The sequence below is a fragment of the Lagopus muta genome, chromosome 1 (assembly GCF_023343835.1).
Source record: "Lagopus muta isolate bLagMut1 chromosome 1, bLagMut1 primary, whole genome shotgun sequence".
In the NCBI taxonomy this organism is placed as follows: domain Eukaryota; kingdom Metazoa; phylum Chordata; class Aves; order Galliformes; family Phasianidae; genus Lagopus; species Lagopus muta.
Window position 1 is genome coordinate 24,745,785 of NC_064433.1, and position 26,953 is coordinate 24,772,737.

General features: G+C 39.7%; 1 protein-coding gene across 1 annotated transcript; it reads right to left on the bottom strand.

Moving 5' to 3' along the window:
- Window positions 1-743: 743 nt before the first annotated feature.
- On the bottom strand, window positions 744-26,452 carry TES (testin LIM domain protein). Its single transcript, XM_048946852.1, has 7 exons — window positions 26,235-26,452; window positions 14,485-14,570; window positions 6,638-6,890; window positions 5,135-5,470; window positions 3,561-3,776; window positions 2,848-3,006; window positions 744-2,246 (listed from the first exon to the last, which is right to left on the bottom strand). Exons 1-7 carry the CDS (start codon window positions 26,259-26,261, stop codon window positions 2,055-2,057), a joined length of 1,269 nt encoding a protein of 422 aa, XP_048802809.1. The 5' UTR covers window positions 26,262-26,452; the 3' UTR covers window positions 744-2,054.
- Window positions 26,453-26,953: the final 501 nt, after the last annotated feature.

The window sequence follows — 26,953 nt, forward strand, 5'->3', positions numbered from 1 at the left end:
CTACGGCTTCTAGAATAGATGTTAGCAAGTGGGTGAGGACAGAAGCACCCAAGACAAGTAAAAGCCAAACACTTTTAATCATTTAATGATACCTTATTTTCCCCTAAGGGATGGCAACCTCACAGGCATGTCCAGATATAGATAAAGGAACAGTAAAACAGAAAAAAGAAAACATGGAAACTTTCTTTTTTTGAGGCATCCAGGTTTCCCTTAGTCTAAAACTGCAAGTTTGGCAAGCATACAGACCCATTGGTAGGAGCTGAAATTCTTTTTGGTTCATTCAGAAGATCCCTGAGGAGGGCCATACATACTTCCAGAATCTGGATCTAAAGTTTGCACCTCCATTTAGACAACATACAAAGTACAGATGTCACACTACTGTCTTATTTGTTGTCCAGGAAGCTCAAGTCTGAATTCAGTATTTTTCCTATCACTTGAAATATAACTGAACTGTAGCTTTCAGTAATATCATCATGTGAATAAGTGAATGTGAACAAAACTTAGTGGTGTGAATTTACTTCTTCACAAACTTTTGAAGTTATGTATTTGTTTGAACAAGACCCATCCTTTTTCACCAGTGAGTGCCTCAACAATACTGCATATGACAATAAGCACCTGACAATGTCACAGGCCTCAATTTTTGCTAGAAATAATGCCAAAGCTAAAGAGATGTTTAGGGATATTTCCGTTCCTCTGTCTCCCTCTAAAAGAGGGAATTCAGCAAGAATAGAATCAGAGGACAATTTAAGTGAGCAATACCAATGTTTATTTGTAAGTGTTACAACATCCATCATCATAAAACTTAAAGCTGAACATAAAACTTGCATAGTTTGGTGAGGTTTTTTTGAGGTTAAAGATGATCCATTCCATCTTAGGCATAGAAATAGCTAACAAGTTTCACTGTAGATCTATAATCCTTAAGGGAAGGAAAAGACAACAAACACCACAGGAATCCATTTATTCGGCTTATCTAGTAAGCAAAGGTAATACTTAGGGGTGAACTTTTTATTCAAAAACTGGAAGCCTTCTAGTTGAGTCTTCTTTCTGCTTTGGTTAAGAACACACAGTTCAAAAGCCTAAGTACAAACCTTTTGCAGTATGACTTACTTGGAAAAGCATATGGCACCCCTGAGCCGTGTTCCTCTGACAGAAGGCACAATATGCAATAAGAACATTCATGAGAAGCAGAAGCCAGATCCACAAATTGTAGTGGATTTGTATTTTTTAATTTGGGTAGGATGTCCCCTTAGATTTTTCTCCACCAACATCCCTCCTCTCCAAAACAAACAAACAAAAGCAACCACAAAGCCAAACCAAACTCACAAAAGATAGAAGCAAAAGAAACCCTTGCAAAGTAACTTCAATACTCATAAAATGAAAACTTCTGCACATGAAAAGTAGTAAGAAGAAACATGAGATAAACCAGTTTTTCAGTGGTGCAGATACTTTACAAACTAGATGTGAGAGTAGTTTCGATTTCTCAACAACCCATGTGTCAACCAGGAGCAAAAAAACCTACATGCAGCTTTAAAAAAAAAACACAACTTCATTCTCCCTGCCCACTTGAGGGTCTAGTGAACAAAACTGTATGTGGCAGTAAAGCTGATCATCTTGTCTAAAGTGCTTGATGAAAGCAGGGAAACAGACATAAATAACTTGTCAAAATGAAAGTGGAAAAGCTACTTGATTGTATAAGAAAAAAAATGGAGCACATTCACATTTTCTTCTTCCACTACAAAGAACACAGTGAAAAGATCCTTCATAGTGAAGAGTTCCCTTGAAGCGTATAGAGTTCATAACATACTTTTTCCTACAGTTCTGGGATATGAAGACACTTGATGTAAGACTCATAAACAAAATCCCAAGGAATAAAACATTACAGCTAAGGAATCAAGATTACAGAACACAAATTAGTCATTAAAAAAAAAAAAATCTTTGGGAAAATGCTAGTTAGTACTTTCCATAACCTTAAATGCCACAATTCTACGTATTTTACAGTAGAAATGCAAGAGCCTTTGGAACAGAGCAATGCTTAGTTTTGTGCGCGTCACTCCTTAAGACATCATCTTCTTCTTACATTCCACTGAGCAAAAAACCATCCCTTCCACTGGCATAAACTTCTGGCCAATTAAACACTTGCTGCAACAGGAACACAAGAAACACTCCTGTGTAGCATGCCAATTGAAGTTGTTGTAGGTTACACGCTGAACCTCTGGATCTATAGCATTATGACAGCCTTGGCAGATCTATTAGGAAAAGAGGCAAACACAAAGAAGTCACTTAAATAAAGAAGGAACATCCTCTCTACAATTCCAACAAAAGCTCACATTCTTAGATGTTCTCAAAGAATACTGACAAGTGTCAAAAGAAGCCTATGAAATAAACTTTCAGGTTTTGACTTTTCCTTCATTTTATAAGTAGAGTTTCTGACCAAAATGCAGCTGAGGAAATAATGAAAATGTGCATGTGAAGTCAGATTAACTTGAGACAATTTTGATGATTCCCAATGCACAAATCAGGATATGGGCTTGTTATCAATATGTACCTGTGCATTATTACAAAGATCAGTTACAACTATATTTTCCTGTGCACTGGTAGGAATAAAGGTGTGGTAAGGAATTAAGGGTTACTAGAAAGTCTTGAACTGAATTCATCTTGAGCTCTGGTTATCAAAAGTTATTGTTTGCTCTCAAAGCTTCTTTCAAAGAAGCTTAGATGATCAGCTTGGACCTACACATGTACTCAGTTTACACTCTTCAGATACTCCCACCCTGGGAAAAAGGTAAGAGTTCCATACTCTTCAATTTCCCTTCCTTCACAACACCAACATGTCAGTGAGGGTCTTACCGCAGCATGTTTCTTCACATAGCATGGTCTGCAGACTGGCTTGTCATTCACCATGACATAGATTTCTCCAGCCAAAACACAATCACAGTCAAAACAGCAGAAGTGTTTCAGATGCCAGTTTTGACCTTCTGCTTGAGTATATTCATTACTGAATATTAGCTATGAGGAAAACACACAAACATTTAATACTAAACTATTTGAATAGTACTTCCTGACGATATTTTGCAATTTGTTAGGAACTTCTGGTATTCCACACCTTCAAATTACTTCATCAAAAATGTTTACTTTTTACTATTTACTTGTATCACTATTTTGCAAAGTCTCCATTTCCATTAAGAAACAATAAGATGCCAAAGACATCAGACAGGCTGTTCTCTCTACACTGATTAAGACGTAATTTAGCGAGGTGCTCCCCCTAGCGTCCTTCCTGAAGAAGCAACTGCATAATTGAAGACTTTATAGAACAGCTTACACTTTATTATACACATATCCTACTCTCCTGTGCACTGCACAAACCGCCACCAAATCCAAAACAAACTATGGAACCACCTGAATGTGAAACGTCCACATACATCTCAGTTCTCTGCAATTATGATCAGCTAAAACTAACGAACAGATGTCATATCTCTGCATTGAAATATTTTACTATGATTATATTAACTTTTTGGGATCACAAACTTGTGCATTAAAACAAAGTTTGGGCTATTTCCTACCTCATCACATCCAGCACAGCGGGGCTTTTCGCTATCACAGTAATGTCTTCCGCAGTACAGGTTGCCATTCTTCCAGAAATAGATCATGTCTACTAGAAGCTCGCTGCAGGTACAACAGACAAAACAAGCTGGGTGCCACAATTTGTCATATCCTGCACGTTCTGCATAGACAGCTGGGTCACCTTCTTTCATGTTCAGCTTGCAGCGATAGCAGGACTGGAAAGAGGTTTTACAGATTAAATAAGTCTTTGAAGAAGAATGTTTATAGCAGTTACATATTACATAAACATTTATTTAAACCCACCTGCCCGTAATGAAACTACAGTATTAATTTTCATCCAGTATCAGATACAGTGACATATCACAGAACAACAACTGCCACACCAAGCAATTCCAGATACATATTATACTGACAGCTTTAATGCTACTTAAACGGATTACTGCATTTTGCAGTATTCATGTTTCTTGAACTACCGTCCAATACTTCGAAAAATCCAACAGGCAAAACTCATGTTATGTTCTATGAGCATCACATACTCAAGAATAAGGAGCCTCCATCAAACCAGCTAGACTAAGACCAGTATACTAACAAAAATATGGCTGAGTATTTACAGATTGTGAGGGAAAAGTCACCTGTCGCTTGCAAAATCCCCAGCCTTGACAGCTAAGAGAAAAAGCAAAGTCCTTCTTTATTAAATGTAAAACTTAGTGTTCTGCTAAATATCCAGTTCTCTGTTCCTCATCTTTTAATTGTGGCAAAATAGATTTTAACAACAAAAAACTCATGAAGACAACTATTAAAGGTAGACTTACATTAGTAGTGGGGATCTGACTTTTTAAAATCAGATTTAAAAAAACCTGTTTCTTCAGAGAAACTGAATTTCTACCCTGCAGTTACAGAAATACACACTTTCAGGCTCTGTCTGAATCACTACATACAAGAGAATCTAGAGAATGAAAACTCAGAATTGATGGGCAGGAACAAATAGGAACAACCCTTTTTGTTGTGCTGTTACAAGGTGGAAATTAGATGTCAAACGGGAAAAAAATCCAATTATGAAAAAAAGCTACTCAAAACAGCAGTTACATGGCTTAGCTTGCTGGAGATAGGAGGAAGAGGTGTTACTTTATTATTCCTTAGTTTTACTTAGTTTTCAGTGCAATTTGACAATTGGACAACTTTGATTCTTCCTAGGGAAAATAGTTGACCACAGTTAAACTAAAATTAAACTAAAGTCTTCAAGAAGGGAAAAGTGTAGCAGTCAGTCTGTAAGATTATACAGCCTCTTCATTATTCGATAGAAGCCATCCTGACATAGAATATATCCAAGCTAACGTTTTTTGTTATGAACATAAGTATCTTGAAAGCTTTTTGCACCAGCGTGCTAAATACTGTCAGGAACTAGGAGTTCTGAGTAGACATTAACAATGTTTTCCAATTTCTCCTCTTTCATTCCCTCCCCAGATGTCCACAATTTCAAATGAACAAACATGTTCATTGAGTTAAAATGACCAAAGAGAACACTCACATGGAAGACTACCTTCTTGTTTTATCTTTTCTTTCTTATACTTACATACTGAGATGCCTTCTGATCTGCTGACTTGTCCTCCATTGCTCCTACAGCAGCTGAGGTGCTTCTGTCCCCACTGTTCACGTTATTCTTGTCAATAGCTTTAGCTTCCAGCTCACCAGGGAGCTTCACATCTCCTACACCAAGTGCTTCATTTTTGTACTTCTTCACAAATTGTTCCATCTGTTTAACTTCATTGGGGGATAGCTCATGGCATTTTGAAGGATCCTGGTCGTGAGCAGGCAGCTGCTTAGCCAACTGCTTCTTCCTGTACTGAGCGCCTTCCGAGCCAGCAACAGGCTGTTTCTCCTTTGGTAGCATCTGCATATACTGTCTAGCCTAAATCAGGCAGAATTAGATATCAGATGCCGTTTCTATTACAGACCTATCCTTTTAAGCAAACAAGTGATTAAAATCATCTCTACTGTTGCTAGCGACAGGCAAACTTGTCAAAAACAAGGTTCTTCTCATAAACATTAATGTCCTGAAGCACAGTAGACAGAGAAAAAAAATACAGCAGAAACATTAATTAGCTTCTTCCCAGAGTAAGAGACAGGCTCCCTTTTGAGCTATTTATGACATATAGAGTACACAGACTTATTACTTTTCAGAGTAAACAACGATTGTTTTACACAACACCTTGCCTCTTCAAAACTGTCTAGAACTATGGATCACCAGTACAGCTTTAAGAAGTACAAGCTGGAATAGCTTCCCTGAGCCACGCTGCCCATTGCAGACCTAGTTCTAGGGGGAAAAAAAGCTCTTGCTTTAATAAAGAAAGGACAAGTGTAAAAATGAAAATGCTAACTGAATATTAAGTAATGGTCAGTTTAGCTGCACGAGGTTTGATTCATTCACTGAGAAAGGTTATTTAGAGAGGCAAGTCAGAAATAACACAATTCCAGCAAGGATTACACAGCACTGCAGTACAGTAAATTAACAACAAAAGGTTGAAAAGCAAAGCAGAAATCCTCAGAAGGCTATCTACCATCCCATCTACTTGAGCTGCAAACATACTGAACGAGAGCTCTTCTGAGATGTCAACACTGAACTTGCTCTTACCAAATACAGTAAAAGACATATGCAAGTCTGGGTGTTCCCCTTAGCTTTAAACTGTGACAATAAATCATATTGTGTGCATTTGTGGTTATGCGATTCTAAGCACACACTCTGCACATTTTTCAAAGCTTATTGAAGAAGGTAGATAGAGAAATTGCACTTTAGGGATGCAAGAGTTAAGAGTTATCTGCTATTAAAACAAAAAGTCAATCTCATTTCCTCAATTCTCAAGAAGTTCCACAGAAACACATAAATTTCTGCAAGACTGCACAGGCAAGACTCACTAAAAACATCCACCATAATTTTAGTTTTAGAAGAAAGGAAAGAAGAAAAGTTTATGTACATTCAGAAGACTAACAAGAGGCAGATTTGTTGCTCTACTAAACCACGCTTTATATCTCATCAACTCTTGCCTTGAATATGAAGGAAAAAGAGGGTCTGACTTACAAGTGTCTGATTCTGAACAGGAGGAGCCCACTCATAGGTCACAGTGTTGATGGATATATTCTTCTTGGCTGGCACTGGATTAGTCAGTATCATTACGTTACGTTTATACATGGGAATGCCATCATTTTTCAGCTTTGCAATAAGAGTTGTATATTTTGTATCTTCAAAGAGTTTCCCCACTTTCCTGTCTTCTTCATTGCTTGTGAGGACATCGTGCTCTTCCTGGCCACATTTGCAGTTGCGGCATATTTTTCTGAAATTCATGGGAACACCAAAGAATTATAGTCTCAGCTGCAACCTACACCTCCCCTTAGCAGCATGCATAGCAACAACATCAGCAGGAACTCAAAACCTTTGATTAGGTCAGATATAAGTTTTCCTGAAATTTGTCAAATATCTTTGGAGGATATTCTTTATTCTATCATTTACTCACTGAGATTAGGATCGATGTATAATACCATACTGTGAATGTATTAATGCATTAATGTGGTTGGCTGCTGTGTCATTCCTTCAGTTACATCACTACACATATATATATATCCACAATTACCTACCTATCAGGTTTATTGTGAGTAGTCACATATGACCTACGCCTCAAGCACATCAATATGATCCCCAGCAATTATTTATTTGCACCTTATTTTTTTTCAGGTCCTCTTTGCATACTGAAAATTACACACACTACTATTTCTCCATTTGCGTGATATACGGTTACCACAGGGTTACTATCAACTGGAAACAAGTATTTCTTAGTAAGAAAAATAAATACACAGAGAACTGAACATGGTGCAAGTTCAGCATTTGAAACAGAAGGTGAAAGAAGAGTGACTTGCTTATATGGAGAAAGTATTTCTGACATCTCTGAACAAAGTCAGAGGTACTCTGGTACATGCTGTACACAGAATTTTCACAGATAGCAGCCTTAAAAGGTAGAAGGTTTCACTTAGACAGATGGAAGTGTTCTTTCACTTACAATAAAATACATTTGAATTCCTTTGATGAAGGCACATTAGATAGCAATTTATTACATTAAGCATAACTAAACAGTTCACTTTTAATAAGCAGAACCTTGGATTAGCTGCTCTGATTCACTATTTAGTAATGGCGTTCCCAGAGCTTCCTTTGAGCACAGTATAAGGAAATTTGTGAAGTTGGATGTTAACTAATGGGTCACCTTATATATGAAAAGAACAGATCAACTTCCTGGATGTCTCTTGAAAATGGACAAAAACAAACAACATTTTACCCAATTATTTACTCTTCACATAGCGAATAACATAAGACTGCTATCTATAAACCACTTCTCAACCCTTCTTACTAGAAACCATGGAAGTCTCACAGTGTTTGGCAACTTGCTGTCTGAAGCCTTGAAGATAAGATAAGTACCTTATCATCAAGGCATGTAATGAGTGCGTATTTGTAATGAGCCATGACTACAGAAAACCCAGTAGGTAGTGGAAAAGGGAGGAAGAGGAAGGCATGCCTTTAAGGTCAGGTGAACTGATGAACAGTCATCCTCAAAATTATAGAGTATATTATAAGTATACTCTGTGATCATTTTAATGTGTGATGGATGCAGTCCTGGTCATCTGATAAAACAGCAGCCATAGTTTCCTGAGTTATAAATCCCACTCCAAACAAAAACAGTCAATTTTTCTACTTGCTACAGAAGATCCTGTTTTTGAAGGTTTAGCTCATTATTACATCATTGATTGAACAGAGTTCTACGACCCATAGTGCACATACAACTTGAACAACAGTTTACCAGACATTTTCTTCATTTTTTCCACTAACGCCTTTAGCAATAAGCAGTGTGTTGCAGTCTTGTTTCTTGATGGTATGTGCTCTGACAGCACAGGTGGCTGAACAGACACCTCCAGGTAAACTGCACACTCAGCAAGTGTAATGTAGTCTTGCTGTCCAGAACTATTCTGATTACAAAACAGAACTCGTTGAGAACAATTCACGTGGTTGTCTTGGCTGTGTGATCACAATGGTAGCACGGCAGTTTCTCTAGTTTTCCCTACTCCACACCACCTTCATCCACAGTGGCATAGCACTGACAGCCTGCAAAGATCAGAGCTATCTCCAACAAGCTCTGGAGGAATTTTTCCCCCTGGATTTTTTACAGGTGTTGGAAGAACCACAAGGGTTTTGCTCATATGGCACATTTACTTTCTATTGGAGTTCTGAGATCCTGTTTCTGTTCCCAGTTAGGAGAATACCATGACTTAAATGCTTTTATCTTCATTGAAGAACTAGCATGACTCACTAGTTTCAGTATTCTTGAGAGATTTTGTATAATCTTGATAAACAGATGAACAAACCCATACAAAAAATGAAAATACGTAATTTACCTTCAGGTTCTTCCTGGCTCCCACTGTGAAAACACATTAAACTACCATAGCTTAAACTTGAATTGAGAAGAAAAGGCATTATCTTTATGCTTACTGAACTTGCTCCTCTTCACGCTTATATCAAGAAATTGACTGTGAACGTTTCATCCTAATGTTATCTCCTCACTCTTTGAGGGAACCAATGAATGACTCCTTGTCCTATGGGCAGTTTGCAAGAAGCTGTTTGTAAATGTGATTGTTCTGGATTAGAACTTGTGGATAAGTCTCCAAATGCAGGAACAAATAATCCAGGAAGAGCATCCTGACTCATAACTGCTGTCAGCTTATTATAGTAAGTTACAGGAAAATCCGCGAGGCTGCTGCCATCTCCCCTGCTCCCCAAGGCTCCACTGAATCTCTGCCACGCAGAGACATTTGTACACTGCTAAAAGCCAAAGAAGGTTTCCTGTTCAGATTAATAATCTCTTTTCTTGATTAATTCTTAGCCCTAAATGTCAACTGGATATCTTTTAAATATACAAGTCTTAGCACAAAGTACTGCTTACAATTCAGTCATACTTTCTCCCTCTAAGATGCCATATCAGAGTCTTGATCATCTGTCTCTCGTGTTCCCTTTGCCTACGATAGAGCTATCTTTCTTAAGTGACTATGTCACATTACCTTGAACCCTTCATTAGACTTCACAGGTCTGTCTGATAACTGACAATTTTTTTTCAGTTTCAATGTTAAAGCAAGGATCTCACGTGCTGGAACAGCTGGTTGCTTTTTTATATAGACTTACATTTATCTCTCATGACCCTACTTAGAAGACAAGCAGCAAGACCATTCTCTTCAATTATTCTGTCAATGGATGAGAACAGAATAAGCATAGGAAAAGAAAATATATTTTTTTCTTTAACTTGAGGGCATTCAGCAGAATCTCTATTAAATGTTATGTTAGAGGTTCCTGAGAGCTGTGGACACAAACAGGACTTAAATGAAGAACAGAAGTGTTCCCCAGTCCAATTCTAGCAACTTGGGAAGCTCCTCCTTCTCCAAAACATGGCATGTAAGGAGGAAGCTTAAGAGTTGTGGAATTAGAAGTGATATCATTGTACAATACAGATTTAGTGGACTACGTCTTGCTTCCAGGTGTTGGGTGTGTAGAAAGGAAAATAGATTCCATATTCTCTCCTTGTCTCCTAGGCCCATGAATTCCCATGTCATAGCTTTCTACGACCTACAAGGCTCCTTTTACAGAAGGAAGCATCACTCATCCTCCTGCTATTTTAGTGTACAGAGAAGAACAATAATTCAGATCATGACCCTGTCTATGCTGGCTTTGAAGCATCAGAAAGAAGAATTTACAAGCCCAGATAAACTATCAACAAGCACCTGGCAAGTCTTGAGGCTTTGTTCTCCACACAAAAACAAACTCAACTCTTTTGGTTCTTTCTTCTGTTATGTTTTCCTGCTATTAATACAGCTGCAGTAATTGTAAATGCAGTTAGTACTGTGCCTCAGTTCTCACCTGAATCCTTGGTATCAGAGAATGTTAAAACAAGTTCCCTCTGTCTTCCAGGGGTCGTATCTGTGCCAAGAAGCCAGTTGCTCATAATTGTCAGTCCCAAGCTTAAGATTGTTGTCTCCAGAAGCTTTAACATTTTGGCAATTATCACTTCCCAGTGCATAACTAATACATCAGAGCCTTCCTTCCCACTTGTAAGATCGGATTTCTGTTCCACATCTCCCTCTAGTGGGAAATACATTCCCAAAGAACAAATACATATAGGTATATACATAACCAGTATCAGGATGTTTATTTATTTAATTTATTAACAGCTAGTTTGCCATCATAGTTTTGTAGAGGAATTTTGCAGTCTGGAAGAATTACTACATCTGAACCCTGCTTTTGTTTTTGCTGAATCTGGATGGAAATGTAATTGTGAAGACAATTTTAAAAGTAAAGTTATTAGCACACAGATAAAGCAGGTAATTTTTTTTTTTTTAAACCATTGCAGACTGCAACTTCATTGTATTGACTCGTAGGCAGGCCATAACACTGAGGCTTTAAGAATTTCTACATTTGGGAAGCAGTTTTACAAAGAGTTTTGTTTATACCTGCTTGATTACCACCCCAAATTAACAGTTTTGCATCTGCAGAGTGAGCCCACCTGTTGTGCCAAGAACTCTTACACAAAGTGCTTAAAGACTTCAAGTTGCCACCTCAGAAGATACATTTGCCAAACACTAACAGCACAGAGAAAGATGGTGTAAGAAGCTCTGCGTAAAACATTGCTACTAGATTGGTATATTTGGATGTTTTTTGGTGCACTCTCCAGTTTGACCTGCCAAAGGCAGCACTGATGCTCTCCTGTGTAGAAGCAGAGAAATTGCACCTAGTTCTTATGGGTACACAGTTTTCACATACAGATGAGAGACTACACAGTCTACTGAAGCACATTAGCTCCATCCACCAGAGGGCAGAGTCACCCTGACACCAAAGCAATGTACAGCCCATGTGCAGCACTGCTGCTGTCTCAGCTGCTGCATGATGTCTGGATGGCAGGGAGTTAACTTGACTTAGAGTGCCCCTCTAAGTCTATGCTTAGGTGCTGTGTTTTGGATTCGTGATTAAAAATATTGTTGATAGCACTTACTTACGCTGAGCAGTGCGTGCACTTTATTTCACACACTGTCTCTCCCTTGCAAGTAAGATAGGAGAGGACAGTTGACTCCAGTTGGCCAGAGGGATATTCCATACCATACAAAATCATACTTAGCAAAAACAATGGGTGTAGCAAATGAAGGCAGTCTTCTGATTTCCAGAGTAGCCATTGCTCACACACTGTTTAGGGATCATGGGCAATGGTGAGTGACTGCCTTGCATCAGTTGCTTCCCCCCTGCACCTTTCCTGCACCTATTGAACTGACTTCATCTTGGCCCACAAGCATTTTCACTTCAGTTTTTTGTCTTCTTTCCCCAGCTCTAATGTGAAGGAAACTGCAAAGGAGCAGCTGGACTGGGGTCAACCCACCACAGAAGTTCTTTCCAAACTGAACACCCATCTTTTGAAGATGCATAAAAGATAAAATTAGTGACAAAATTTGAACCAACTTTGATTACTGATGTAATAAAGATAATATTCTATTCATTTCTGCTAGCATGTATTGATTTAAAATAGAATTTCAGATTAAGAATAATATGGCTAAGTTGTTCTGGTTTGACGGGGATAAAGTCAATTTTCTTCATAGAAGCCAGTATGATGTTTTCTGGATTCAGGATAAGAATGCAAATAACACATTGATGCTTTATCTGTTGCTGAACTGTCTTTGCACAGAGCCAAGGACTTTTCAGTTTCTCATGCTGCCCTGCCAGCAATGGGGCTGAGGGTGCACAAGGAGCTAGGAAGGAATAGATCCAGGACAGCTGACCTGAAGAGATCAAAGGGATATTCCACACCATGTAGCATCAAGCAGAAGTATAAAACTGGGAACAGACGGACAGGGGAGTCAGGATGTAGCCAGCAGAACAAAAGTAAAACAGTAAGTATTTAGACAGGTGAACAAACACTCAGAATCCATCCATCCATTCCTCTTTCTGTTCCAGTGATAAACTCCTAAACTCCAGACTTCATATTCACATCCCCCCGGGTCCAGAAGCAGATCTTGTAGAGAAAAAGCTATATTCCAACCTGTTCTAGAATTGCCTTAATTGCCAACACTTCATCTCTTAATATGTCACATTTGTCTGACACCCAGAGGATGTATTTTTCTTGGCCACCTTGCTGCTTGGACTATCCTGTATCTTCTCAACTCTCAAATTATAACTTCAATCCACACTGAACAGACACTGTGTTCACATCGTCTTACTTGCTCTTTAAAGCACTGCCATCTACAGGCTCTCTTTAGGAGACAGCGTCCTGACAAGCTGTTTATTTAGAACCCACCACGATGAGCCATAACTGCAGGAGCAGCACAGTAAAAGAAGTATTAAAGAAAAGCACACACAAAAAAACTTTACATAAACACCCACAAGCAGCTACATTCCAACTTGGCAAATATGCTTATTCATGCATTGCTTCAGACTCTTCTTTTTATCCTTAATTTTTTTTGAATAGGTTAGGAAATCGGTCTCAGCAGTGGGAACTAAGAATAAGAGAGGACAAAAAGAAGAAATTATTCGGTTTCATCTTCTTTTTTCCTCCCAACATATAATTTCACCACCAAGCAGGCCCTAAAAAGTCTTTCTCTTGAGTAGTAAGAAAGATAATTTTCCTGTAAGCACAGAAACAATATATTTACTCCTGCAAGACTTGTGTTCAGTTTCATTGAATCACCTATGCACATTAACTGCTCTGTCACCTGTACATGAGCCTTCCCAGAGTCTTCTCATAAATTGTTTCTTATGTCTTTAGGTACCAAGTTTATCTGCCAGCGTATTACCATTCCTTGCTTCAGGTTGTTATTTGTAAGTTGCTTCCATAGTTACATATTGCAGATATATAACTGAGTTATAACCTCATCAATTTATACTAAGTTTGTGCTGTGGGCTGCCTGGTAATTTTCTAAACCATGTCACAGCTGCACTCAAGTACTCTGAGATAGATGCAATATCTCTTAGGCCTTATCTGAACCTGATACCACTCTAGCTGAGTTTTATAAAGACCAGAATTAAAACCCATCATGAAATCCTATCATAGGCACAGTTATGATTGTAGCTAAATAGCTGGGGAAAGGCTTTAGTTAGGTTACCTGTGCTAGTGCTACTATCAGTCATTTACATTTATCCTTTGCAGGCTTTTCCCTTCAAGAGGTTTTTTATTATTTATTTTTAATATCAGAATCTCTAAGCTACTACTTAAAGTTCAGCCAGTGTGAGCTGTGAACTGAGCAACTCAGAGCTATTTGTTAAGGTTTCAGGTTTCCCAAAGAAGGGAATAGGATGTTTCTGTCAAAGTAACAGCAAACAAAGTAACTGACCTCTCAGTGGTGTATTTGCTGCAACTATCATCAGTCCTCACTAGCTCAGGAGTGGCGAATGGTTCAAGGCAAAGAAATATTTAACTTTTTTGTTGAAACGTTACACAGCTCCCTCTTTACAGATGTACACAAAGTTTCAGCTTCTTTTCAACAGAGATAATTTTACCTAAAATCTCAGATCAAAGCTAAGGTATTTGATCAGAAGTTGAGAAAGCATTTTATTACTGAGATGAAGCACTCTTAGAGTACAAATAAAGATGTTTTCAAATCTACTTCAACCATTTATTAAACTGTGAATGTTTTGAAGTGAATTCTTCAATAGAAGTAGTGCCATGGACTTTAGTGCAAATAAAACGTATACTCATACACAATTACCTACTTAGTTGTTGCAGTGCTGCTGAGAAACTCTAGTCCTGAACATGAACACAGGATCTTTAAAGCATCTGAAGAATTTAATGGAAAAAGAGAAGAAAAAGCCCAGTACTTGCACATTTACACGTAAGTGTCAAGGTGTGTTGAGTCACTTACCTCCAGAAATGAAGCTCGAATCCTTCACACTTATCTTTGCATTTTAAGCAGGGGGCACCAAATCCTTGTTCATGGCCCAAGCCCATCTGTTTAAAGATCAAGAAGAAAACCATTGTCAGCAGAATTACGCTGCATGAATGATCTCACTGCTTCCTTTATTACATACAACCACAACTAAAACAGAACATTCAGCATTTGACTAAGCCAACATCAGGACAGCATTTTAGCTTCCAGTTACCCTGTCTTTGTATTTAGAGAAGTGACGCTGTCTGTGACAAACCTGTTTGTAGGACTGATCCAGCAGCAGAAAGACTTAACCAAAACCAAGTTGTTTTGTTTTTTTTTTTAGTTTGTTTTTGTATGTGTAACATGCCTCCCCAAACAGATCATACTGCAGATTTCAAAGGGGCAAGCAGACCTTACAGCTGTTTGTAGCTGTGAAACCACAGTGCAAACCTGTAAAACCTCAAGACCAAGCTAAAAGGTATTTAATCCAGCTGTCAGGACAAAGTGATCTGCAGTGTATGACTTGACAAAATACAGAAGATCAAGAAATAAACAGACTCTACTTTGATATCAATAGCGTGAGCATCAGATAGAAATAAAGAAAACATTTAAGTGATTAGCATAATATTTTCAAAACTACTCTGACAGTGATGGAGACCAGAACATACCTTTTATAATTGTGTTTCAGCTGAATTAATACCAGCTTACTTTCCAAGGAGAAAGACAAACAGCAGTTAGTGAGAACAATGACCATAAATGATACACAGTGTTTCACTATGAAATAAATAAAAGGACACACAATCAATTTATAACACAGAAGTAATTTGAGAGAATACAAAAACCAGAGCACTAACAGAGGCCAAATATTCACACAGTATATCGATGTATTGGCACATTAAAGTGGATAGTGAGCAGCACCTGAAAGTTTGAGGTGAGAAACAGACATCAAGCAACATAACTTATGCATCTAAATAACATACTAAATTTCAGATGCCTCATTCCAGCTCTCTAAACCTTTGGGAATCACCACTGTTAAATAAACTGTGGTCAAGCTGAGTGCATAGGCTGCTGCCCAGGCAGAGGGTAACTGATGCCCATACTCCCACCCACTGCTCCCAGACACATGAGGAACACCTCCAGCAGGCTGTGAGCATACTCTTTGAGAGGGAAAGTAGTCACACTTCTGTCTAAAGCGAAGGAACATATTACTTGCAAGCCATTTACTCAAGAAAGCACATGAAAAAATGCCACAGCTACTATTTCAATCATTTTATATTTGAAGGAGCACTGTCTTCATAGCAGTAAGATAACCATGAGAAAACTACAAGCCTTCCAGCAAATTATTATTTGGGAAGAAGTTGCACTTTAGCAGCTATCCAGCTACTGCTTGCAAGTGCAAGGACGAATAGAGAGATGTGAAATTATTTATTTCTTTCATGTAAAAGGAAAAGAATACAAGCCAGTGATGATATTTACATCATATATAAACCTAATGGCTCAAGAAGTTCACACAGTAGATGAGCTAACCTGAAGCCAGATCAGTAGACCCCTAAAACAAACACAGCTTGAGAAAAGTGCCCACAGGAACATAGTGAGGTTCAAGACGTCCAAGTGCAAGGTGCTGTACTTGGGTTGGAGACAAGAAAAAAGAAGAGAAGGCTATGGGGAAATCTCATTGCAGCCTTCTAGTGCTTGAGAAGGGGCTTATCAACAGTAGGGAGACCAACTGTTCGTGCAGTCTGATGGGCATAAGACAAGGGGGAACAGTTTCAAACAAAGAGAGGAAAGATTTAGGTTAAGTGTTCGGCAGAAATTATTCACTCAGGGGGTAGTGAGGCCTTGGCATAGCTGCTCAGAGATGTTGTGGATGCACCATCCCTGCAGGCACTCAAGGCCAGGTTGGACAGGGCCCTGGGCAGCCTTGATTCAGAGGCTGACAACTCTGCCCGTGGCAGAGAAGTTGGAACTAGATGATCTTTAAAGTCCTTTCTAATCCAAGCAATTCTATGGGTTTACGGTAACTTTAAAGATGAAATAGTTATTTTTTCATCAACTATATATGTATTTTTTGGTCTATATTGGATACGTATAGAACAAAGCGTTGGCTTTGACATTCTCTAATAAAGAAACTAAAACAACATAATTGTTGCTGTTTTATTTTCATTATAGCTTTTTTTCTTCCTTTTTTAAAGAAGCATCCTTGAGGAGTGCTTGATTTGAAGTGTGCTTGCAACTGCCTCTCAAGAATGCAAAGAAAATAACTCATTCTCTTCAGTTGCTACTCCAAACCAGCAATACTTTCTTATGCTTGAGCTCTTACCTCCTCAATTTTTTTTTTAATTTTATTTTTTAAAGGGAGAGGGCAGAATAAGAATAATGACCACTTTATTGCAGTGTTCTAAGGCACAGAAACCTAGGATCACTAGTGTATGAAGAGCATTTCAAGAATTCCCAAAACGCAACCAAATACAAGCAAGAGAAAGAATGGTTCTCACAAGCAAATACGCTATTCCCAAACCTCCTAACACTGAAGGGTCTATCAGGCTAAAAACAAGTAGAGATAATTTGTTGAGCAGCACAAGATTCTTCTCCTTATGTGCTCCACTCAAAACACACTCCCTATCCCAACTGAGTTGACAGCAACCAGACAGCCTACTTGCATCATCATCATCACTCTCAACACTGATTTCTTCAGTGACGTAGGATTTTACATTCCCTCCCCAATAAAATAAAGCACATCAAGGATACATTTATGCAACTTGAGGCAAATAAACTGAATTAGTAAATAAGACAGGCTTGTTCTGATACACATTCTTCAGTTGGCTGTAAGAGAGAAGAATGGTCTCGTTCATGTGGCCTGGTCATCTTATAGATGTTTAGCTTGAAAATAACAGGCACACTCAGAACTGAATCAGATGCTATTCCACATTCACTCTCAGCCTCTGCCTTTGTTCTGAGTGAGAAACTAGGTAACCACATGCCCCAAATACTAAGGATAAAAAGTAGCATTTGCAGACACAGCGTTTGCAGACACGAAGTCTGGCTGCACCTAACAGCATATGCCAAATACAGTGCCGTAACAGGATCTGTTTCAGTGGTAAGGAAGCATCAGTCCCAGAAGAGAGCGTTGCTTTCCAGTTGCTGATTCTGCTGTAACTCAGGAAAGCACCTAAAATGCAGTGTGCTTCATTTCTGCTGCTTGCCTATGTTTATTCCCCAGACCTTTCTACAGACACAACTGGTGCTGAGACAGAGCACCCAGCAATGCAGTGAGCTGAGCACACACTAGAAGGGGAATGTGCATCTGAGTACAGGATAGAATCAATTTTCCCCATAAATGGAGTCATGGGAGAAGTGGCCCAGATAGGTCAACTGAAATTCTGCCAGAAAGAGATTTCTGTGTGCCTACTGCCATTAATTTTCATTTTACAGCAAAAGCTATCTAAACCCATCTGGTATGACTAACGCAGCCAATATGGATTTAAATAGCCTGAGTATGGAAAATGATATAAATATGACTGAGATCATGATTAAATAGTTCAAGGGTAAAGAATTTTAAATGGCTGCAGCAAAGTGAGAATTACTGGAGTTTGTCCTCCCTCCGTTCATGCTGGAATCCAATATGAAAAGATGGCTAACTTTAGAAGAGCCACTTGTAGAAGCATATTGTTGTCTTAAAAATCTAAATGGTCCAGTTTGAATGTCTGATAGCTTGCCTGGATGATAAAAGAAACATTGCAGTTACTATAAATCAGTCAAAGCCTGGATTAGAACAAGTGCTTATGATAAACTTCATTGAAAATGACCAAGAATTAAAGTCCAAGAGATCCTCTTTCCCAATCCTATTAAGTTAAGCATTTCCTGGAGAGTTTGCATCTGGCTTCTTTTTAAAATGGTAATTTCATAATTTGTATTTATGTATATGTAATAAATTTCAAAGAGCTTAGGCCAATAATACCTCCTGATATGGGATGCTACAGAATAATCATAGACAGAAGCACATCACAATGAAATGGTAGTTGGCCAGTTTAAGCCTGTGGACTGATACAAATCAAAATACATTTCACCAGCTATGGTTTCTCCTATGTGGTAAAATACTGATACGTTTGTATAATAAATTTGTTTCTATTTTGAATGAACTGCGCCACAGTGCTGGCAAAAAAAAAAAAAAAAGTGATGGAGAATTATCTTCTGGTAGTTAGAAGAATGTAATGCTACAAAACCTCAAGATTACTGTTGATAACCACAGGGGAAAAAAAAAGCCCTAAGAAATCTTGAATAAATTAAAATGAAATCTCACAGCAGTAATTTTCAAAGCTTGCTTTTAATGATGATAGATGATTTAAAGTTGAAAGGGCTCTCTGGATGTTGTCCAGCTACCCAGAAAGAACAGGTGCAGCTAAATCAGATTTGGCAGAGACCTTGTCCATTTTGCACATTCAACAACCTACTACAGTGCTGGACCACAGACAGGAATTAATCTGTCTGATCAGAATTTCACACTGTGCATCTTCTGTCTACTGCCTCATATTATAAACGCATGATGACTAGAGTCCAATTTTTTCTTCTCTATTTCCTCCCACTAATTAGTTAGCTACAAAAAGTACCAAGAAACTGGAAGCCTTCATTTCTGTAATTATTATTTAACAGTCAACATACCCATGACAAATACAGCCCGCAAAAAACACTAGCTGCACAGAAATTCTTGCCTTCTAAAAGAGGAACCACTGAGCTGCAATGATAAGTAGTTAAGAGAGGAAGCTGTTTAAAAAAAAAAAAAAAAAAAAAAAAAAGAGAAGCTCAGCTTGGTATTTCTCCCACAAGGTTTCTTGTATGTCCTGTGAGCGTCATCAGACGCCATCAGAAGAGCAAGCTAAGGGCCCTTCCTCTCTGCATGAAGGGACTCCTGCATCACCTGGCAGGTGATCCAATACATATTTCAGCTTGCCAAGTATAGTGTGACACAATACCCATATCTAGCCTCCGCTGAACAGAAATAATTCCACTGCTGGAGACCTCCCTGAATTTGAAAGGTTGGGTGAGAAAGCCGTCAGTGTTGCTGCAGTACTTGAATGGAACCCTGCACAGGGTTAAGGAATTTTCACTGTTCTTTCGTAGATCTTTCTCCTGTGTCCATCAACATTCCAAGAACAGAAACAACTTCTGCTAAAGCCATTCCTGTGTTCACTGTAACATACCAGGGCTCCTCTGGTCTGAAGATTACTGGGCTATTAACTCATTCAGATATTAGTGGGGAACAAAACAAAACACACAACAGAAAAAAAAAAAAAAAAAGTACAGCAGAACAGATGATGTCTTTAACAGATTCTAATGTAGTATAGAAACTTCCAGAAAAAGTCAAGGTCAAAGCCAAGAATGGGGGTGGGAAGGAAAGAGAACAAAACTGCTTTAAGAAGAAATTGTATGTGCTGTGCATGCTTTATTGCTGAGACCCGATCTTGTGTTACTGAATTCTATACACACAGGTGACTTCTCTGGTTGGGAAACAAACTGGAATTTGAAATAGATTAAAGCACTTAATGAATTCTTAAAAAAAAAAGTTTATTTCTTGTAATTCCAGAACGGAGCAGGAAAAAAACCACAAACATATTTATATCCAGGCTCCCTCATAAGGCTTCTATGAACACTGTATGAGAACAGAGAAAGATCTCCAGTGAAGAGAAATACTGCATAGATCATCCTATACTTGTTATTTAATGTACCTGATTTTAATTCTGTCTAAATCTGTTGTGGCTTTTCTTTAAGCATGCATTTAGACCTAGGGAAAAGTTGACAAGGATTAAGAAGCAGAAACTCTTGTAAGGAAGAATATTTGCACAGGAAGAGGGATGCCAAAAAGTGCCTGCATCCAAGAAAGATATTTGAAAGAAATCTGAACAGGACAAACATAAGGATAAATCAAGGAACTACAGCAGATTATGACAGCACACAAGTACTAGGAATTTATTTTATTGTGATGTCTTCACTAAATATCAAACAGCTTTGAACATAAATATTTAAGGCACTACTACAGTCTGCTGTCAGAAGACTAACGGGTATTAAAGACCTCAGCACAAGTGGAGTTTTTGCCCCCCACAAAGTCCTGTACGATGCTAACAACGTTTCAGTGCGATTGACACACACTGTAACACTGTCTCTAAAAACCCTACACTACAGTAGGGTTTATAGTGGAGCACCATCCACAGGGTTTACAGTATCAACCATCACACAATGCTGCCAAGGCAAACTAAGAGTTGCTGCCCTTTCTCTGTTGCTTTTCCTGGAAGGCTTGGGCTTACATGTATAGGTCACCAGGAAAAGCTAATCCAACACAAGAACTCAAGTAAGCACTGCCTCTTATTTCCAGTTTTATAGTTGAGTGGCTTACGACAACGTGTATAACAAGAAATGTTGAGCCTTTTCAAGCTGCCCACAAAGAACTTATGGTAGGTAGACAGTTGTGCTGTTATCACGCACATGGACAAGTGCAATGGAGTACCAGGATTACTTTACAGGCATTCTATGGTTTGCACCATGGGCAGCACTAAGTGTGCTAAAGCCCAAAGGAATCCCAGACACACCTTCTCTTCCACAAGAGCCCCTGTGACCAAGCAAGGGCCTTTCATTTGACAACCTGCAGGCCACAGGCCAGCCAACTTTCCTAAAGATTAATCAAAGTTATTTCAAGTCTATCAAGTCCACCTCCACCCAACAACCCGTTTTAAAAGAGACATTCTAAAGATAGATCTGCCATTTTGCTTAGGACGATCAAAGATTATCGATAATATTATTACTGATAATCATCCAAGAAGTGAGGTATTCATTTTCATGATACATGTGTGTTTTACCTTTAAAACTGTGCTTTTACTCTGCATCTTCTAATATGTTTTTTAGACCTGCAAGTTCACATACTTACTAGAATCTTTAGTCTTGCAGGAAAATGGGTTTTATTGTTTTTTCCTCCTCTCTTTTCCCTCCCTGGGCCCAAGCTAATGCATTCACAAGCAGCAGCTATATAGCCTCAGACTAAAAGCAAGGCACAAAGAGGGAGGAAGACAATAACAGACCAGATGCACACAGAGCAGTGCCTGAAGCACAGTTACATCTAACTAATGACATTGAATGGGTGCAACAGATACCATCTTATTCTTTTAACCACATCTAAAACCCAAAATAACAAGCACATAAGCTTTCTGTGTTCATAGCCCTGCTCTCCAGAACCTAGAAGAGCCTAACTCTTCATGGCAGCAGATGTATGCACATAATATAATATATACACAGTTATGGATGTGATTTGTGTATCTATTCCAAATATATCTTGCTGTATCTGTTAAAATTCATGATGTATATTTTACAGCTACCTCACACCACTTGGAAGCTTTGCATTTGCTAGGATGAAATCACCGATTTGCAGAACTTATTCACTCATGTGAAAGGAATGCAATGCATTTTCAGCTATTTCTACCAAGAAAGTTTTGCTCCTGATGGTGACTCACTAATTGCCATTGTTATCATTTTACCTAGAAGAAAGAAAGTGTTCCTTTTTTTTCCCCCAGGAACACATGCAGAAAAAGCCCTTTATGACTTTAATGGCAGAAGGTCATAACAAAAAAACAAGTCATTGATTAATACTCTGTTTACAGTTATGCCAGCTGAAGAAAGTTTTACCTAATCTCAGAAGTTATGCACCTCTACACTACTTCCTTGGCTTACTACCCAGGCACGTCATTATATTTTATGGTCAAATACCCAGGGAATACTTTCACCACAGAAGAAAAAGTTTAATTTAGTGTTGCTTTCTTTGCAAACCTGGTATCCACAAATGACAAGAAAAGGAATAAATGTGAAAGGCATTCCAGGCAACAAATCATATCTGTACAATATTCTCACACCTCTCCCCACAAAGTTTGAAGGTAAAGAAAAACCTAAAAACAAACAAACAAACACTAAAACAAGTGCACAAAAAACCACCAAGAACACAACAGAATACACTTCATTTATTTGTTAAAGAAACTTAACCAGTTCTTCTCACATCTTCATACTTGTTTTTGTATTTCTTGCAGCCAAATTAATCTTATTTGTGTGAATCTTGAATTTTCTTGATTTCAACATACATAAGAAAAACAAACAAGAATAACCCCACCTCTCCTATCGTGGGTTTCCACAGCAGTAACACCAAAACAAACAGTAACGAGTGATGTAAGCAGGAAGCATAGCCCAACAAACATGACTAAATCATGCTAAAGGATGAGCAAGTTGACTTTGCTCCTAAGTGAATAGTGAATAAAGTATTCTTAACAGAGAGCAGTACAGTTGTTAAATTCATGATGTCTACAGATTTGTGTTTTCTTCCCACTATAACAGAACAAACCAAGCCTCATGCACATTGAAAATCATGCAGACACTCCACACTTGAGACCTCTTCCCCCAAACTCCTTTGCCCTCTTCCCAGCACAAAGTTCCTTTTACAAAGCAAGTATTATTCTGTGAAAGCTTATACAGAACAGCCTCAATGCTAGCCACTTATTCTCCCTAACAGAACACGAGACCATGCTGCCAGCAGGACTGTACAAAACATGCCTGCTGCCTACTGATTCATTTTAAGAAGATCACTGGGGTGAAAATACAGGGATGAAATCAGGACTGTCTGTTCTAACAGTCTCTAATAAAGCATTAAATACCCATTTTTCCTATTCTCCCCAAAGTAAAATTCAAGAACACAAGGCATATTGTATTTGGAAGAATTTAGTGATCTGTTTGTTCCACAAGTACTCTTCAAGCTAGAGTTACATTTCTCAGGATTCAACTCTGTACAAGCATTGTATACAAAACGAGCTGTTTTCACAGTCCTCAAATGCAACAGTAAATCTACCTCCTTCTAAGAAAGATGGGAAAAAAAGTACAGTTAGCCTTTATAGAGGTAAGGAAGTGAGAGTATAACAGTAAAGAATTGGACTTACTGCTTGCACTGTTAAAAAACACTGAGAAAACTTGAGCTCAAGCAATTGTGTCCTTCGATTCACCACAGCAAAACACATAATAAATGTATGGTATACAGGGCTGCTGTTTTGCTCTTACTAAACAGCAGAAATATGACCTATTAATTGAAAGAATGGGTCTGAAAATGCAGTGGATGAGGCAGCAGCTCTTCCTGCAGAAAGACAGGTAGATTGCTTCAGTCATAATAGCCTCCTACTAGAGAGAAAGCAACTCCTGGGAGATTAACTATGCTAGGATGATTAAGTTTTGAAGAATAAAAATATATATATCTGATGTGAACACTGAAAACAGACTTTCCTGAGCCATTTGCAAGCCTGTTTTTTTTTGTACAAAACCTAACTCCCAGATATAAAAAGCACTATTCATATATCTACCTGTGTTCTTCTCCAGTACATTAACAGCCCCTTGAAAGCCACTTGCAGTTGTCCAAAGAGCCAGCATCTATGTTCATAAGTGAAGAATGGACTCTAGAACTCCTGACACTTTGAGAAATCTTAGGAATGCCACATTGGAAACTTACTTTTTTTTTTTTTTTTTTTTTTTTAAAAAGCAGCAGAAAATGAGTCTCATTTTATTATCCCATTTTAAGTTAACGACTGCAGGAGGGCAAAGAAGTCGTTCTACACAATCTGTTGGTGGTCTGAAACTCCATACTGAACTCACTTCCCTCTTTTCTACCCCTCTACTCTAATTTGGGGGTTACAGAATAGCCAATTTTTAAACTCAGATTTTTGAGTTTAGAAGAGTAGCAGAGCAGCAACCTAACTGGTAACAGCGTGGCAACTCCCGCCTCCTTGCTTCAGTCTTGATATTTCCAATCCACCAGGCTGGTCCAGTTGCTCATTAGCTTGTGCTTATTTAGGGCTCAATGAATGGTATAAATTAATACACAATAAGAATTCTGCACACAGATTTTGTTAAAGATGACATTTCTGTCCAAGGTGCAGGATAGAGAAAACAGAAGGCGAGGACAGCAACCTACTGCAGGTGACAAAGAAGTCTGATGGGACCATCTCCACAAAGACATATTTCTCTCAAAGCACTTTAAGGGCCTTCATAAACTTGCCTGAAAGCTTCCCAGAATACTCTCTCATCTTCCAAGAAAGGAAGAAAATTTAGGGAAACAGGTCTCAAATAGGAATTAGAAGACCTAGGTTAAAGACACTGCATAGTTGAAGTGAACTATTATTCATACATTCCTTCCAGTGCACAAAATCTGAAGAAGCACTGATTAAGTAAATAACAGGAGGTCAAAAAAGAAAGAATTTATTACAGGACATACCATTATGATAACAAAGCTTCCCCATTCATCCTGGCTCTAACTTATAACCGCTCTCCTGGAAAAGGGATCTCAACTAAACCATAAGAGGGAAAGAGCACGATAAGGAGAGGAGGGAAATAGAAGAGGTTTTCTGAGCATATATGTAGAAGAAATTCACAAAGTGTGAAGCTCTTTATTAATACTGCTAAAAGATACTGTATGATGTAGAGCTTAACAGAACAGAAAATACAAATTAATTCCTACTAACAGCTTTCTCGGTTTCTGCTGTTGCACCAGCTATCACATCTGTTTGGCTGGATTCTGAAAAGCCTTCAGGAATTTTTGAAGTGGATAAAAAAGAAGGGTGAAACATGACTAAACAAAATTAAGAGGAGACAAACTTACAGTATGTATAGATGTCCAACAATTACATTACAATTCAAGGCATATGTTCAGCTGCTACAAGCTTCTCCAATCCAAAACTCCAACAGTAGAATCTCATCAATACTTCATAGCACATACTACTTATTCTCCTTTCAGACAGAGAAGTTCTGAGAAGGAACGCTGTATTTCCCACATTAGTGTTACTGGAGTTACAACAATTTCCAGTGAACAAACTCGGTCGTGTCACTACACAGAGAAAGCTGCAACTCAAGGGTAACCTGCTTCAGTGGAATTCAGTCCTGAGGGGACTGATAGCCTTGAATGCTGTACAGCTACTTTGGCATCTGAGCCAGTTCCTAGCTTGTAATTTGAAAAAGTTTGAGTGTGTATACATACATACATACATATGCATGTGCACATGCACTTTAAAACAAGTTACTACACTTCAGTGTAACAATTCAGAAACACAAATCACCCACATCTGTAAACCATGGATCTCTAAAGTGTTCTCATACAAGTTTTCTACTTCCGCAGTACCTGCTCTGAGGCTACGTGATGAAGTTCTTACAAACAGAGCTGCCATGTAAGCGTGGCATGTAATTCACAACAGCACAAGAAGTGAGGATGAGGGGTGCATCCGGCAGGAGCTCAGTCCTACACACGTAGTTTTAAACAGCAAGTTTCAGAAGGGGATACAAACAACCAGGTTGCTTACCAGTTTCTGTAACTCACCATTCGCTGCCTGCCCACCTACCTTCCTCCACCAGGAAGGAATCCCGTTCAAGAGCTGATGGGCAGCACGACTCTAAAGCGCCAGTCACAGCAGCGCTCAGTTAGCTCGCAGTGCTCGGATAAACACTCTAAATAGCGTACGTAGGCTTCGCACACGCAGGGACCTCACACCTGGGCCCGGCCACCGGGAGGACGCACGCGATTTCACACTGTAGGTGGTAACGCCCACAGGACAGGGGCCGCGCGCTGCCCCAGTCTCACCTCTTTCTCTTCCCCTCTCCCCACAGACGGAACGGGGCAGTGCCGCCCCAGGCGCTGGGAGCCGCTTCGAGCGGCAGGTAACCGAGCAGGCAGCGCCAGACCTCACCTTTTTCACTTTACTTTCCAAGTCCATGCCGGACACAAAGCTCGGGACGCAGCTCGAAGCAGCAAACAGCTCCTGACCGGTGACTCGGCGCTGATGCGAGGCGGCTGAGGCGCGGGCGCTGCGCCGAGGCGAGGCGAAAGCTCCGGCGCCGCCCTTCGCGCTCCGCCGCGGCGCTCAAACTTCCGCTGTCTCCTGCGGCTGTGGCCGCAGCCGAACAAAGGCGGCGTGGCAGCCAATCCCCGCCCGCCCCCCCCCGGTCCCGCGCTGTCAGCCAATCGCCGCCCCGCGCTCCTGGCCCGGCTCGGCCCGGCGGGGCCCCGCCCGCGGGCAGCGCCGCGCGGTCACTGCTCGCGGGAGGCGCGGGTCGCGGGGGGGCGTGTGCTGGCCCGGCCGTGCTTCCCGTAGAGGGGTAGAACTGAATAAACTCGGGAATTGAAGGAATCGCTGATGGGAGGAGGCGAAAGCGGGCCTCGCCTGCCCCTACACGCGCCGTGCCTCCCAGACGCCGCCGTGCCTGCAGGGTCCCGCGTCCCACCTCGCTGCTGCAGCCCGGCCTTCGTAACGCACCGCCGGGGCTGAGCCGTCTGAGCTGCCTCAGGAGCCCGGGCTGGGGCCATGTGCTGGCCGGCAGCCCAGGCGGGCCCGCAGCGCTGTGTAGAGCTGCTCGGGTGCTCTCTCACCGCTGCCAGGAAATGGCGATATTCTCCTACGTGGATTGG